The sequence below is a fragment of the Dreissena polymorpha genome, chromosome 4 (genome assembly GCF_020536995.1).
Source record: "Dreissena polymorpha isolate Duluth1 chromosome 4, UMN_Dpol_1.0, whole genome shotgun sequence".
In the NCBI taxonomy this organism is placed as follows: domain Eukaryota; kingdom Metazoa; phylum Mollusca; class Bivalvia; order Myida; family Dreissenidae; genus Dreissena; species Dreissena polymorpha.
In genome coordinates, this window is record NC_068358.1 from 120,139,308 (window position 1) to 120,153,793 (window position 14,486).

The 14,486-nt window shown below is 35.8% G+C and overlaps 1 protein-coding gene across 1 annotated transcript in view; it reads right to left on the reverse strand.

Annotated features, from left to right (window-relative positions):
• LOC127878740 (uncharacterized) overlaps positions 1–14,486 on the reverse strand; it is a 158,854-nt gene that overhangs the window by 78,714 nt on the left and 65,654 nt on the right. The window contains exons 21-24 of the mRNA XM_052425270.1: positions 13,306–13,434; positions 12,784–12,965; positions 11,669–11,781; positions 11,047–11,201 (exon numbers count right to left, since the gene is read on the reverse strand). Coding sequence (XP_052281230.1) covers positions 11,047–11,201; positions 11,669–11,781; positions 12,784–12,965; positions 13,306–13,434 — 579 coding nt within the window. The remainder of the gene's footprint in view (positions 1–11,046; positions 11,202–11,668; positions 11,782–12,783; positions 12,966–13,305; positions 13,435–14,486) is intronic.

The window sequence follows — 14,486 nt, forward strand, 5'->3', positions numbered from 1 at the left end:
ATGACGTCGCTCTTGCGTTTTAGATATGGATTCCGCCTAGCGATCGTTAGGTTCCAGTTTCAGCCGCAAAGCGATCGGGAGATCCCATGTTCTGCCCTCTGGCGATCGTGCGTTCCCGGGTAATGCAGCCTAGGGATTGGGAGGGCCTTGGCCCGCCTATCGATTGGAAGGTCACTTGTTTTCTGCGCCAAACGTTCGGGACGTTCCGGGTGCACTGCGGGAGGTCCCTGGTACTGCCGCCTAGCGATCGGAACGTCCCGGGTTATGCCGGGAGGTCCCGTGTTGAGCCGCCTAGCGATCGGGAGGTCCCGGTTGCTTGCGCATAGCAATGGGGAGGTCCCGGGTTCTGCCGCCTAGCGATCGGAAGGGCCCGGGTTCTGACGCCTAGCGATCAAGACGTCCCAGGTTCTATCGCCTAGTAAAGGGAGGCTCCGGATTATGCCGTCTAGCGATCGTGATCGAGGTCCCGCTTCTTGGAGCGTTATCAAAATCTATGAAGACTCAAAGGACGGTTATTACAGAGGAAGGGGACTAAACATGTTTCGATAAGACTAATGCATTCGATGAAATCGAGCAAAGTTAATACTAATGTATAATGCAGCATGATACTTACGCAATAATAATACTGTAGATAAAAATAAAATCAGATCTATTGATGCACGCCCCATTTTAATCCACTACACCGCACAAGTCACCAGGTCAGCAATAATGATGTTTTATATATAAATGTTTGTTTATAATCCATTATTTTGTCAGCATGTTACTATCCAACTTATAATTATGAATTTTACTTATTGAACTGAGTTGATACTGAGGCCCGAGGGTGAGAACGCGAAATGAAATCGCAAATATTGTGTTCTGGTACAGGTATCTATATGTTAACATTTCCTCTTGAATACATGCCACAGACCAATAAATTCACAATTAACTACATTTGTAAATTTAAAGCAATTTAAGCTAGTTAACTATCAGCGTGAAAAAGAGGTTAACAAATAAACATGCAGTTAATTTTTAATTGGGAGTAACTTGGTGTTTAACTTCCAAACTTAGTTACTCTCAAGCCAAATACATGTATACCAATTACAATAATGCATATTCGGGCCTCACTTGCCCTGTATCAGTAGATTAGATACCGAGCGCTTGTACCTTAGTACACCAATAACCTCACGGGTCCAGTACGCCGACCCTGATATCAGTGCAACTTGTGTGCATTTATCCGAGATAGCCGATGTATCACGATTGCTGAGATACGCGGGAGTAAGATTAATTACATAAACGAAACGTATCGTTGGATAACATAGCTTCTTAGTTTTGGTAAGAATCTCAACAATTTTTGAAAAGCCCAGATAATTAACATCTGACCGCTTTTAACGTGAGAATAATTCAAATAGTTTTTGTTGATATGGTTTATAATGTTGAAAAAACTTTTCAAACGGCTTATTATGGCTTTAACACTCCGATTATAGGTATATGTTTAAAGAATCTTAAGAATTCCGAGTATTATCCTGGTATAAACATGAACGTGCGTCGAATTCCGTATCAGCATTTGCAGCCCGCACAGTCCGCACAGACTGAACCGCTTAAAATTAGGATATGATTACATGTATTTTGTGTTAGACTATTCTAACTACACTTATTGAAAGCGATTTTGCCGTCCAGAATCAACCTGTCCGATACTCACTGGATTGTTAGGGGTCTCACTTTACGCTCGTTCATTACGGGTTCGTCCGTCATTTCTCAACTAATTACGGGGGTTTCCCAAATGCTCTAGGGTCCATTGTTTATGTTTATGTTTATGTTTATGCACTTTTGGGGAATGGTAAATGCATTCGACTATTGATGATTTTCTTTGAACGTATTATTTTTCTTGAATTATTGAGTTTGATGGCTGTAGACCAATGCAGATTTGCAATTATGTCTAATCATGTTTGATTAGCTATGGCGACCAATGCAGATGTGCAATTATGTCTAATAATGTTTTATCAGCTATGGCATCCATTGCAGATGTGTTATGATGTCTAATAATGTTTCATCAGCTATGGCGACCAATGCAGATGTATTACGATGTCTAATAATGTTTTATCAGCTATGGCGACCAATGCAGATATGCAATTATCTCTAATCATGTTTGATCAGCTATGACGACCAATGCATATGTGCACTTATGTCTAATCATGTTTGATCTGCAATGGCGAACCATGCAGATGTGCAATTATGTCTAATCATGTTTGATCAGCAATGGCGACGTATGCAGATGTGCAATTATGTCTAATCATGTTTGATCAGCTATGATGATCAAGGCAGATGTGCAAAATTGGACGACGAGTAAGTAAGGGAAAGATACATCCATTATTCTCGTAGTTTCGGCCCTCCTCATTGTATCGTATCGTGACGAAAACCCCTCAAGAAGTGCTGGGCAGTTAATATTTTTCAATTTTTAGAAGTTTCAGTTTATTTGCTGTTTATGTATAACTATTACGACGATCTTTCACATGATTTCCGGTTTTCATTTAAAAGTGGGTCATGTTTATTCCAGGCCGCTATTATGATTACACATACTATTGTACGTTTGTTTTTGATTTATTAGTAGGTTTATCAAATGTATTAGCCGCTTATTTGTGAAAAAATATAAATAAATATTAATAAAAACATGAACAAGAGTTTCATTTTTTCCAATTAAGAAACTATTTATAAAACATGAACATGCGTAAAGTAACAAACCCTAGCAACCAATCAGAAGGGCGGATATTATGAGACACGGTGAACTGATACTGCTTACTTCATGGAGCTTAGTTCCGCCAGTATTTTGAAAAACATCACCAATTTTAATGCAGTTTGTGTTGATATGTTCCAGAATAAAAATTTAACTATAGATTGTCGTATTAAACATGCATGTTTATCAATCTTTTCACTTAAAGTATTTTGATGTTTTCATTAAGAAGGCCGACACTACGGATACACATGCTAGGTACACGTTAATTTACTTCACAGCGACACGGTAGAGCGTTTTTTTCCAAAACGAAGAGGAACTATGTTTTACAGGAACGTAGTAGAACAGACAACAGGGCCTGAAAGGTCCAAAGTCGCTCACATGAGACACAAAGGAACTAACCTGTTCCTAGCCTCCAGCCCAAGATATCATGATCACAAATGTTCTAACCAAGTTTAAAGAAGTCTGACCCATGTTTTTCAACCAACCAGAACCATTTTCAAACTCGTCCAAGACATGATTGGGAAAAATCTTCTGACCGAGTTTCATGGAGATCGGACAATAAATATGGCAATTAGAGTGTTAACAACGTTTTACTATAGCCATATAAGGAAAAATGCCCCTCCCCCCTGGCAGACGTGTTTATCAACCAACCGGAACCAGTTTCAAGCTCGTCCAAGATATCATTTGGACGAATCTTCTGACTAAGTTTCATGAAGATCGGAAAATGAATATGGTCAAATGTGGTCTCTAGAGTGTCAACAAAGGTCTTACAATAGCCATTTTGAAGGCCTTTGCAAACAGTTTGGATCCAGATGAGACGCCACAGAACGTGGCGTCTCATCAGGATCCAAACTGTTTCCTATTCTGATAGTATTCTTTGGAAAAAAATCGAAGAAAATGCTAATTTTAGAAATTCAGCAGACGACATTTTAGCAGACGACAAATTTCCCAGCATGCAAAGGGTTAATGAGCCTGTGGAAAACAGCCAACACACTTGGTCAGTCTTGAATACACCTGAACTTGACATACATTTTCCAAAATGATTTTTTGGCATCAGTTGCAAACATGATCTTCTTTCAAACAATAGGCAGCAGAACTATATTTCATCATCTTGTATATGTAAAGAAAAGTCTACAGAAACAACGTTGACATAAAGTTATGATCAATGTGATGATTTTCAGCACATGTGCTCACAATATCAAGGTATATCCAAGATCATTTTGGAATATATAAATTGATTTAGCATGACAAGAAATATATTTGTCATTTCAAATGTAAGTAATTAATTTTCATAAAACACAATATTACATAGGGCAAACGTGTATTTTTCAATGCAGGTGAGAGAAATTATATATATATTATATAGTTTTGGTGGATTACAGCATTTTGAGAATACCCTGACCACTGTCTTTTATAAATTAATTTAAATGTATGTTTGAACATTTTTAACAATTTTGTTGGAACAAACACATCAATTGTTAAATTACATATATTTTCAAATATTACAACTTACAAATATAGATAAACTGTACACATAATTGTAAAATATATATCACATTTAATAAATTTGATACATAAAAACATAAACAAAATAACATGGTATCTTGTTTGGACAGAACAATCATTGCTACAGATCTGCCATGCTTTAAGATTGATCTTAAGAGATCTAAAAATATATATAAGCCTCGCTCCGAGAAAACCAGGCCTAATGTAAGTGTGCAACAAAGGTCTTACAATAGCCATATATAGTCATATTAGGAAAAAAACTCGCCCCCTGGCTGCCATGGTTTTCAAGCAGCCGTGACCATTTTTGAACTCGTCCAATATATAATTGGGACGAATCTTCGGAACAAATTTCATGAACATCAGAAATAAATGTGGCTTCAAGAGTGTTAACAAGGCAAATGTTGACGCCGCACGACTGATAAAGGGCGATCCCAAAATCAAACCATGAGCATACTGTGGTCAGGTGAACAAAATATACACGCTTCAATGAGCTCTCATGTCGACAACTTTTAGAGGGACCTTTTCACAGATTTTGGCAGAATGTTAAGTTTGTCGTTAAATGCTTTATATTGATAATTGTAAACATTGGATCTAAAAAGCCCCAGTAAAAGCAAGAATAACATTTAAGACAGAAAAATAAGTTACCCTAAACTGTGCTCGAACCACTGACCCCTGGAGTAAAAGTCTAACGCTTATACCACTCGGCTGTCGGTGCTAATAATATCAGTGATGTATTTTATTATTTATATAAACAATCCTCATATTGTCACAAAATATAACGACAACAACAGAACTCTCCAACTTATTCAATCGTTTCGCATTGCAACGCTTTATAATTTTCAGGTTTTTAAATCGTCAAAATATGCATTTAATGGATAGTTTAGAGCATGGAAAATGTTCAGTATTACTGTTTCCTCAAGGTCCCTTTAAAATGAAAAACAAGCTTATTACGAAGTTTACGGAAAATATGTTTGTTTAAATATATGATAACTAGGTAAACATTAACGAGTTCCACACGTGCAAACCCTTGACCAGTCCCATAGTTGGAAAACCTTGACCATTTCCAAAGTTGGTTATCCTTGACCTGAGTTCAACAGTTGGTCTTCTTTGACAAGCTCCAAAACCTGCCAAAACCTTTGATCCGTTCCACAGTTGGTCAATCAGTTAAACAGATGGTAAAAATTGACAAGTGTCTCACTTGGTAACACTTGACAATTTCCACAGTTGGTGAACCTTGAAAAGTTCTACAGTTGGTAAAGCTTGACCCATTCCACACTTCATTAATCTTGACAAGTTCCACACTTGGTAAAACGTTACCAGTTCGAAAGTTGGTTCATCTTGGCAAGTTCCAGATGGTTCACTTGGTGAACCTTGACTAGTTCCATATGGTTCACATTGACCAGTTGCACAGTTTTTCCACATTTACCATAAATAATGCTGCTTGATTGTTTCAGTTGAATGGAGTAACTCAAAATCTCAATTAATGGAGATACATTTGGTTTCTTGTTAAAACCGCAACAAAACAACATAAAACTTAATAAAACAAATATCTTCATTTTAATCTTTATTCAACACACAGCTGTAAAATAGTGATAACTTCAGCAGTGTTATTTTGTATAAAGCAATAAGTCTTCAATCCATACAAATGCAATAAACTCTTTCAGTGCTGGAACCGAATTTTGAAGGCCTTTGCAAACAGATTGGATCCAGATAAGACGACACAGAACGTGGCGTCTCATCAGGATCCAAACTGTTTCCTATTCTGATAGTATTCTTTGGAAAAAAATCGAAGAAAATGCTAATTTTAGAAATTCAGCAGACGACATTTTAGCAGACGACACATTTCCCAGCATGCAAAGGGTTAATGAGCCTGTGGAAAACAGCCAACACACTTGGTCAGTCTTGAATACACCTGAACTTGACATACATTTTCCAAAATGATTTTTTTGGCATCAGTTGCAATCATGATCTTCTTTCAAACAATAGGCAGCAGAACTATATTTCATCATCTTGTATATGTAAAGAAAAGTCTACAGAAACAACGTTGACATAAAGTTATGATCAATGTGATGATTTTCAGCACATGTGCTCACAATATCAAGGTATATCCAAGATCATTTTGGAATATATAAATTGATTTAGCATGACAAGAAATATATTTGTCATTTCAAATGTAAGTAATTAATTTTCATAAAACACAATATTACATAGGGCAAACGTGTATTTTTCAATGCAGGTGAGAGAAATTATATATATATTATATAGTTTTGGTGGATTACAGCATTTTGAGAATACCCTGACCACTGTCTGTTATAAATTAATTTAAATGTATGTTTGAACATTTTTAACAATTTTGTTGGAACAAACACATCAATTGTTAAATTACATATATTTTCAAATATTACAACTTACAAATATAGATAAACTGTACACATAATTGTAAAATATATATCACATTTAATAAATTTGATACATAAAAACATAAACAAAATAACATGGTATCTTGTTTGGACAGAACAATCACTGCTACAGATCTGCCATGCTTTAAGATTGATCTTAAGAGATCTAGAAATATATATAAGCCTCGCTCTGAGAAAACCAGGCCTAATGTAAGTGTGCAACAAAGGTCTTACAATAGCCATATATAGTCATATTAGGAAAAAAACTCGCCCCCTGGCTGCCATGATTTTCAAGCAGCCGTGACCATTTTTGAACTCGTCCAATATATAATTGGGACGAATCTTCGGACCAAATTTCATGAACATCGGAAATAAATGTGGCTTCAAGAGTGTTAACAAGGCAAATGTTGACGCCGCACGACTGATAAAGGGCGATCCCAAAATCAAACCATGAGCATACTGTGGTCAGGTGAACAAAAAATACACGCTTCAATGAGCTCTCATGTCGACAACTTTTAGAGGGACCTTTTCACAGATTTTGGCAGAATGTTAAGTTTATTGTTAAATGCTTTATATTGATAATTGTAAACATTGGATCTAAAAAGCCCCAGTAAAAGCAAGAATAACATTTAAGACAGAAAAATAAGTTACCCTAAACTGTGCTCGAACCACTGACCCCTGGAGTAAAAGTCTAACGCTTATACCACTCGGCTGTCAGTGCTAATAATATCAGTGATGTATTTTATTATTTATATAAACAATCCTCATATTGTCACAAAATATAACGACAACAACAGAACTCTCCAACTTATTCAATCGTTTCGCATTGCAACGCTTTATAATTTTCAGGTTTTTAAATCGTCAAAATATGCATTTAATGGATAGTTTAGAGCATGGAAAATGTTCAGTATTACTGTTTCCTCAAGGTCCCTTTAAAATGAAAAACAAGCTTATTACGAAGTTTACGGAAAATATGTTTGTTTAAATATATGATAACTAGGTAAACATTAACGAGTTCCACACGTGCAAACCCTTGACCAGTCCCATAGTTGGAAAACCTTGACCATTTCCAAAGTTGGTTATCCTTGACCTGAGTTCAACAGTTGGTCTTCTTTGACAAGTTCCAAAACCTGCCAAAACCTTTGATCCGTTCCACAGTTGGTCAATCAGTTAAACAGATGGTAAAAATTGACAAGTGTCTCACTTGGTAACACTTGACAATTTCCACAGTTGGTGAACCTTGAAAAGTTCTACAGTTGGTAAAGCTTGACCCATTCCACACTTCATTAATCTTGACAAGTTCCACACTTGGTAAAACGTTACCAGTTCGAAAGTTGGTTCATCTTGGCAAGTTCCAGATGGTTCACTTGGTGAACCTTGACTAGTTCCATATGGTTCACATTGACCAGTTGCACAGTTTTTCCACATTTACCATAAATAATGCTGCTTGATTGTTTCAGTTGAATGGAGTAACTCAAAATCTCAATTAATGGAGATACATTTGGTTTCTTGTTAAAACCGCAACAAAACAACATAAAACTTAATAAAACAAATATCTTCATTTTAATCTTTATTCAACACACAGCTGTAAAATAGTGATAACTTCAGCAGTGTTATTTTGTATAAAACAATAAGTCTTCAATCCATACAAATGCAATAAACTCTTTCAGTGCTGGAACCGAATTTTGAAGGCCTTTGCAAACAGATTGGATCCAGATGAGACGCCACAGAACGTGGCGTCTCATCAGGATCCAAACTGTTTCCTATTCTGATAGTATTCTTTGGAAAAAAATCGAAGAAAATGCTAATTTTAGAAATTCAGCAGACGACATTTTAGCAGACGACAAATTTCCCAGCATGCAAAGGGTTAATGAGCCTGTGGAAAACAGCCAACACACTTGGTCAGTCTTGAATACACCTGAACTTGACATACATTTTCCAAAATGATTTTTTTGGCATCAGTTGCAAACATGATCTTCTTTCAAACAATAGGCAGCAGAACTATATTTCATCATCTTGAATATGTAAAGAAAAGTCTACAGAAACAACGTTGACATAAAGTTATGATCAATGTGATGATTTTCAGCACATGTGCTCACAATATCAAGGTATATCCAAGATCATTTTGGAATATATAAATTGATTTAGCATGACAAGAAATATATTTGTCATTTCAAATGCAAGTAATTAATTTTCATAAAACACAATATTACATAGGGCAAACGTGTATTTTTCAATGCAGGTGAGAGAAATTATATATATATTATATAGTTTTGGTGGATTACAGCATTTTGAGAATACCCTGACCACTGTCTGTTATAAATTAATTTAAATGTATGTTTGAACATTTTTAACAATTTTGTTGGAACAAACACATCAATTATTAAATTACATATATTTTCAAATATTACAACTTACAAATATAGATAAACTGTACACATAATTGTAAAATATATATCACATTTAAGTAATTTGATACATAAAAACATCAACAAAATAACATGGTATCTTGTTTGGACAGAACAATCACTGCTACAGATCTGCCATGCTTTAAGCCTGATCTTAAGAGATCTAGAAATATATAAAAGCCTCGCTCCGAGAAAACCAGGCCTAATGTAAGTGTGCAAAGTATCGTCCCAGATTAGCCTGCGCAGTTGACAGAGCCAGATTAGCCTGTGCAGTTGACAGAGCCAGATTAGCCTGTGCAGTTGACAGAGCCAGATTAGCCTGTGCTGTTGACAGAGCCAGATTAGCCTGTGCAGTTGACAGAGCCAGATTAGCCTGTGCAGTTGACAGAGCCAGATTAGCCTGTGCTGTTGACAGAGCCAGATTAGCCTGTGCAGTTGACAGAGCCAGATTAGCCTGTGCTGTTGACAGAGCCAGATTAGCCTGTGCTGTTGACAGAGCCAGATTAGCCTGTGCAGTTGACAGAGCCAGATTAGCCTGTGCAGTTGACAGAGCCAGATTAGCCTGTGCTGTTGACAGAGGCTTATCAGGAACAGCACTTTTCACATTAATATAATTTTTCGTTTTTAGTAAGTCTAGCTGGAAAGTATCATCCCTGAATAGCACAGCCTTATCTGGGACAATACTTTACTCACATACTTTTCCCCAATTTTCCTAGAAACTGATTTATATGTAAATATATCAATGTACCCATACACATTCAACTGGTTTACACATTATACAACACAAACTTTATCACAGTTGCAGCTATATTCATGTTCTAACTATTGTTTTTGGAAAAAGCCATGTAAGTTTCACTTCTTTATATGTAAGTTCACTCATAAATCTCAATGACACTGATCCTATTTACACACATTAACAACATATTTAATGCTCATACAAATGCAATACAAGTATTTTATGTAAATAAAACCATATAAATGCTTGCTGCAACAGTTAAGATTAAGAACTTACTAATACTAAATAATCTAAATAAGTACTTTCAGAAAGATTATTGAATTATTCTTCCCTGTTAAAGTGTTAATATAATATTGATACTTTTTTGCAGTTTACATATAATTAAGTACAAAATGTATCATAAATATGCATCATCTCAATATATCCACCTATATTTCCCCATTGGCAGTGCTTAAGCACACACAAGATCCTGAATTGTTTATGAAAAGAATTCCATGAACCACACACTCTGTGAATGTCACACAATAAAACAGATTAATACAGTATAAAACTGTTCATTAATAAATTACAAATGAGAACTATATAAAGAGTTTCCAAAAAAACCCAGATAAAACAGATCCATAGTTTTTTTTTAAATAATTTTAACTGTGTGCTCTCGAATCCTGCTTGGTTGACATTCGTTGATCAACAAATGATTTTTAAATAAAACATTCAATAACTGATGAAAACAATTTTATCAATATAAATATTTATTGAAAAAGCAGCATTCATTTCAATGCTCCAGACGCCTAAGCTCCGTTGATTTTTTTTTACACAATTATGCATACAAATTTACCCTTTATCAAGTAGTGGCATTCATAAAATTGTACCCAATTCAAGTATAAATGTATAAATATAAAACTCTGTAAAATCAAAATTCCTTTGGCAAAGCACATTTTTAACCACATGCAGAAAATTGCATGATTTGTTAAAATTGTTTTTTTCCAACACACTTTCTAAGAAAGTTTTCACATTTGTCCATAAAATTAGTGCAATATCAGCTTCATAGTTGAACAAACTAAGTCTTCAAATGGCAAAATCTTAACTTGACATGTGAACACAGGCTAAGACAGTAACACATTTCAAAGTCAATACAATTGTATATCCAACAGCATAATGTTTATTAATGACAAATTGTACATAAATTAATTTCAATTTCAAGAAATAACGAGTGCATGCATAATTTTTGTTATATTAATTGTCCAGAGCTATTGTCAGACAACACGCAGCCTACAGAATCTCAGTCTATCAATTTGAAGTTGAAGGGGTCGTTCTTGTCCAGTTTCAGGGTCGGCATTTTTGGTTGAGGCGTCTCTTCTAGGTCAAGCGTCCGTAACATCTGAAACTCACTGGGTCCCCCTCGGTCCACTCGTACTGGGCGCAGCTTCTCATGACGTTGCCTGGCAACACAAAAATGAAAGTTCAATGATATTCTATGTTTATGGAGGATATAAATTGCAACTTTTAGCAACGCATGGATTTCTATTACGACAGGATTGCAAGCTCTATTTATTTATCATATAAGAAACAAAACTTATATGCAAAATGTTTTACATATTGTACATTTATTGTCTAGTTTAACACATTTTCACAGAAAATAAGCAAATATAAATTGTATATAGTTGTATGATTTTCATTTTCAAACTAATTTGGAAATTTTATAAGACACTATTTTGCTATTTTGATGACCTAAAGTTTGATAACTGGTATGTATTTAGTCTTTCAAAACACCTACAGGCTGACAAAACATGGCAATTTTTGTTTAAAGGAATACTAAGCCAAGACATAATGGCATATTAATGTACAAGGCCGATACATAGTTTACCACAATACTCAAATTATAGGAAGTTATTATCAGCACCAATACCTTTTGCCTGAGCCTTGTTTGAAGGTCTTTTCCCTTATAAGGGAAGCGATGGTATCATCATCAATGTGGAACTGCTGCTTGGTGTATACCACTGGGGGAGTGGGGGTGCGTGCCTGCAACAACACCCACAATTACATTATGAGTCGTGTTCGGAGAAAACTGGGCATGATGCATGTGCGTAAAGTGTCATCCAAGATTAGCCTTGCAGTCCGCACTGGCTAATCAGCCTTGCAGTCCGCACAGGCTAATCAGGGACGACACTTTCCGCTTTTGTGGTATTTTTAGTTTCAAGGAAGTCCCTCCTTACTGAAAATAATTTTCCTGAAATGACAATACATCATTTAAGTCAGGAAATTTCAACAGCTTTTTGGTTTTATCATGACATTTACTTAAATAATAATTGTCTTTGCTTATTTTTAAGAATGTGATTTGACATTGGTTGTCACTTTATATTTCATATTTATAAAATCATCATGGGAAATGTGTTGGTAAGAATGCAAAAGGCTACCTTACATATGAAAGTCTGAAATTAGTTTAATTAAAATAATATGTAATGAGATGAAAACTCTTGTTAGATACTATATTTCTGTAATTTATATTGTGTAATAAAAAATCAAGGCTTTAGAATAAAACTCTTGTTTCTGCTTAACATTTCTTCAAGATACATTGTCACACTTAACACTTTCCCCTTAAGAAGCAAAGTGAAAATGGCTTTTGGAACCAGCATAAAACCAGAACAACCTGCAAGTAACTCGCAGGCTGTTAAGGTTTAATGCTGTTTGCTGCTCATCAGTATCTAAGAGTTGAAAATAAAGCCTTTAAAACTTGAATTTAGTAAGAAAGGTCTTAAATAAAATTGAACTTTTTAAGGGACAACAAATGCGTGAAAATACGTTTCTAAGTGGTAAAGGGTTTAACTCTTTCAGTGCTGGAACCGAATTTTGAAGGCCTTTGCAAACAGTTTGTATCCAGATGAGACGCCACAGAACGTGGCGTCTCATCAGGATCCTAACTGTTTGCTTTCTGATAGTATTCTTTGAATAAAAATCGAAGAAAATGCTAATTTTAGAATTTAGCAGACGACAAATTTCCCAGCATGCAAATGGTTAACTGACCTTTTCAGAAGTGGAGTTTCTTGCGGAGTCCTCGTGTATGATCTGATGCATGTTCTGTTTCTCAGAGACCACGGGGTGATCGGGCAGACTCATGGGGTCTATGAGAACGTCGTAGGGTACCATAGGATGCTGCCACGTGCCCATGTTGTAGATGTCCCAGGGGTCAGGCTGACCAAATGTGCCTGAAATAGAACCCCCGCATAACAAGTGGTAATAGAATAAACATGCCTGAAACTGAACACACCAATAACCTTGATATGCAAATTAACTCAAGATCATGGCAAAATACAAGTTTTTCAGAAGAGTATACATCATTTACAGAGTTCCTAAGAAATTCCAGAGATACTTTTTTAAACATCATATTTCACTTTAAAGTCTCTGAATACAGGCCATAGGTCAAAATTGAACCACAATATGAAATTACTCTCCAATTGTATCTTTAAAACAAAATGTTTATTGCAATTCAAATCTATTGCACTACTCTGACATTTGAGCAATATTCCATTGGTCCCTTTCACGTACCGACATAGTGCCCCTCCATATTCCACATGCGGACGGTGCAATCAACAGAAGAAGTGATGAGAAGCTTGTGTGCCTCCACGAGAGAGATTGCCGTCACACTTTTCACATGACCCCTCCACGTCACAATCACTGTAAACAGGATATTAGTATAAGATGGTATCGTCTTAAAAGTTATAAAAGTAAAATTGTGTTAGAAGTCAGATTCTATATAAACGATAATTTTTGAATAAGTTTCCTGGCCAGAATATATATTGCAATTCACCATTGACCAATAACACACATATTGCAATTCACCATTGACCAATAACACACATACATGTATTACAATTCACCATTGACACATATTGCAATTCACCATTGACTCATATATCAATTCTCCATTGAAGCTTATTGCAATTCACCATTGACTCATATTGCAATTCATCATTGAAACATATAGCAATACACCATTGACTCATAATGCTATTCACCAACCACACATGTGAATCACTATTTTCCACCAACATATACTGCAATTCATTAACAACACATTTTTCAATTCAACACTCACACAATGTAATAAACCATCCAAACATTTTGCAATTCACCTTCCAAATATACTGGAATTTACCAAATATGCAAATTATATTTCATCATTGACCACTCAAACTTAATGCAAATCTTAATCCATAACAAGGGCTGTTTGTAAAACATGCATGCCCCCCATATGGGCTGTCCGTTGTAGTGGCAGCCATTGTGTGAATACGTTTTTTGTCACTGTGACCTTGACCTTTGACCTAGTGACCTGAAAATCAATAGGGGTCATCTGTGAGTCACGATCAATGTACCTATGAAGTGTCATGATCCTAGGCAAAAGCGTTCTTGAGTTATCATCCGAAAATCATTTTACTATTTCGGGTCACCGTGACCTTGACCTTTGACCTTGTTACCTCAAAATCAATAGGGGTCATCTGCGAGTCATGATCAATCTACCTGTGAAGTTTCATGATCCTAGGCATATGCGTTCTTGAATTATCATCCGAAAACCATTTTACTATTTCGGGTCACCTAGACCTTGACCTTTGACCTAGTGACCTCAAAATCAATAGGGGTCATCTGCGAGTCATGATCAATCTACCCATGAAGTTTCATGATCCTAGGCGTATGCATTCTTGAGTTATCATCCGGAAACCATTTTACTA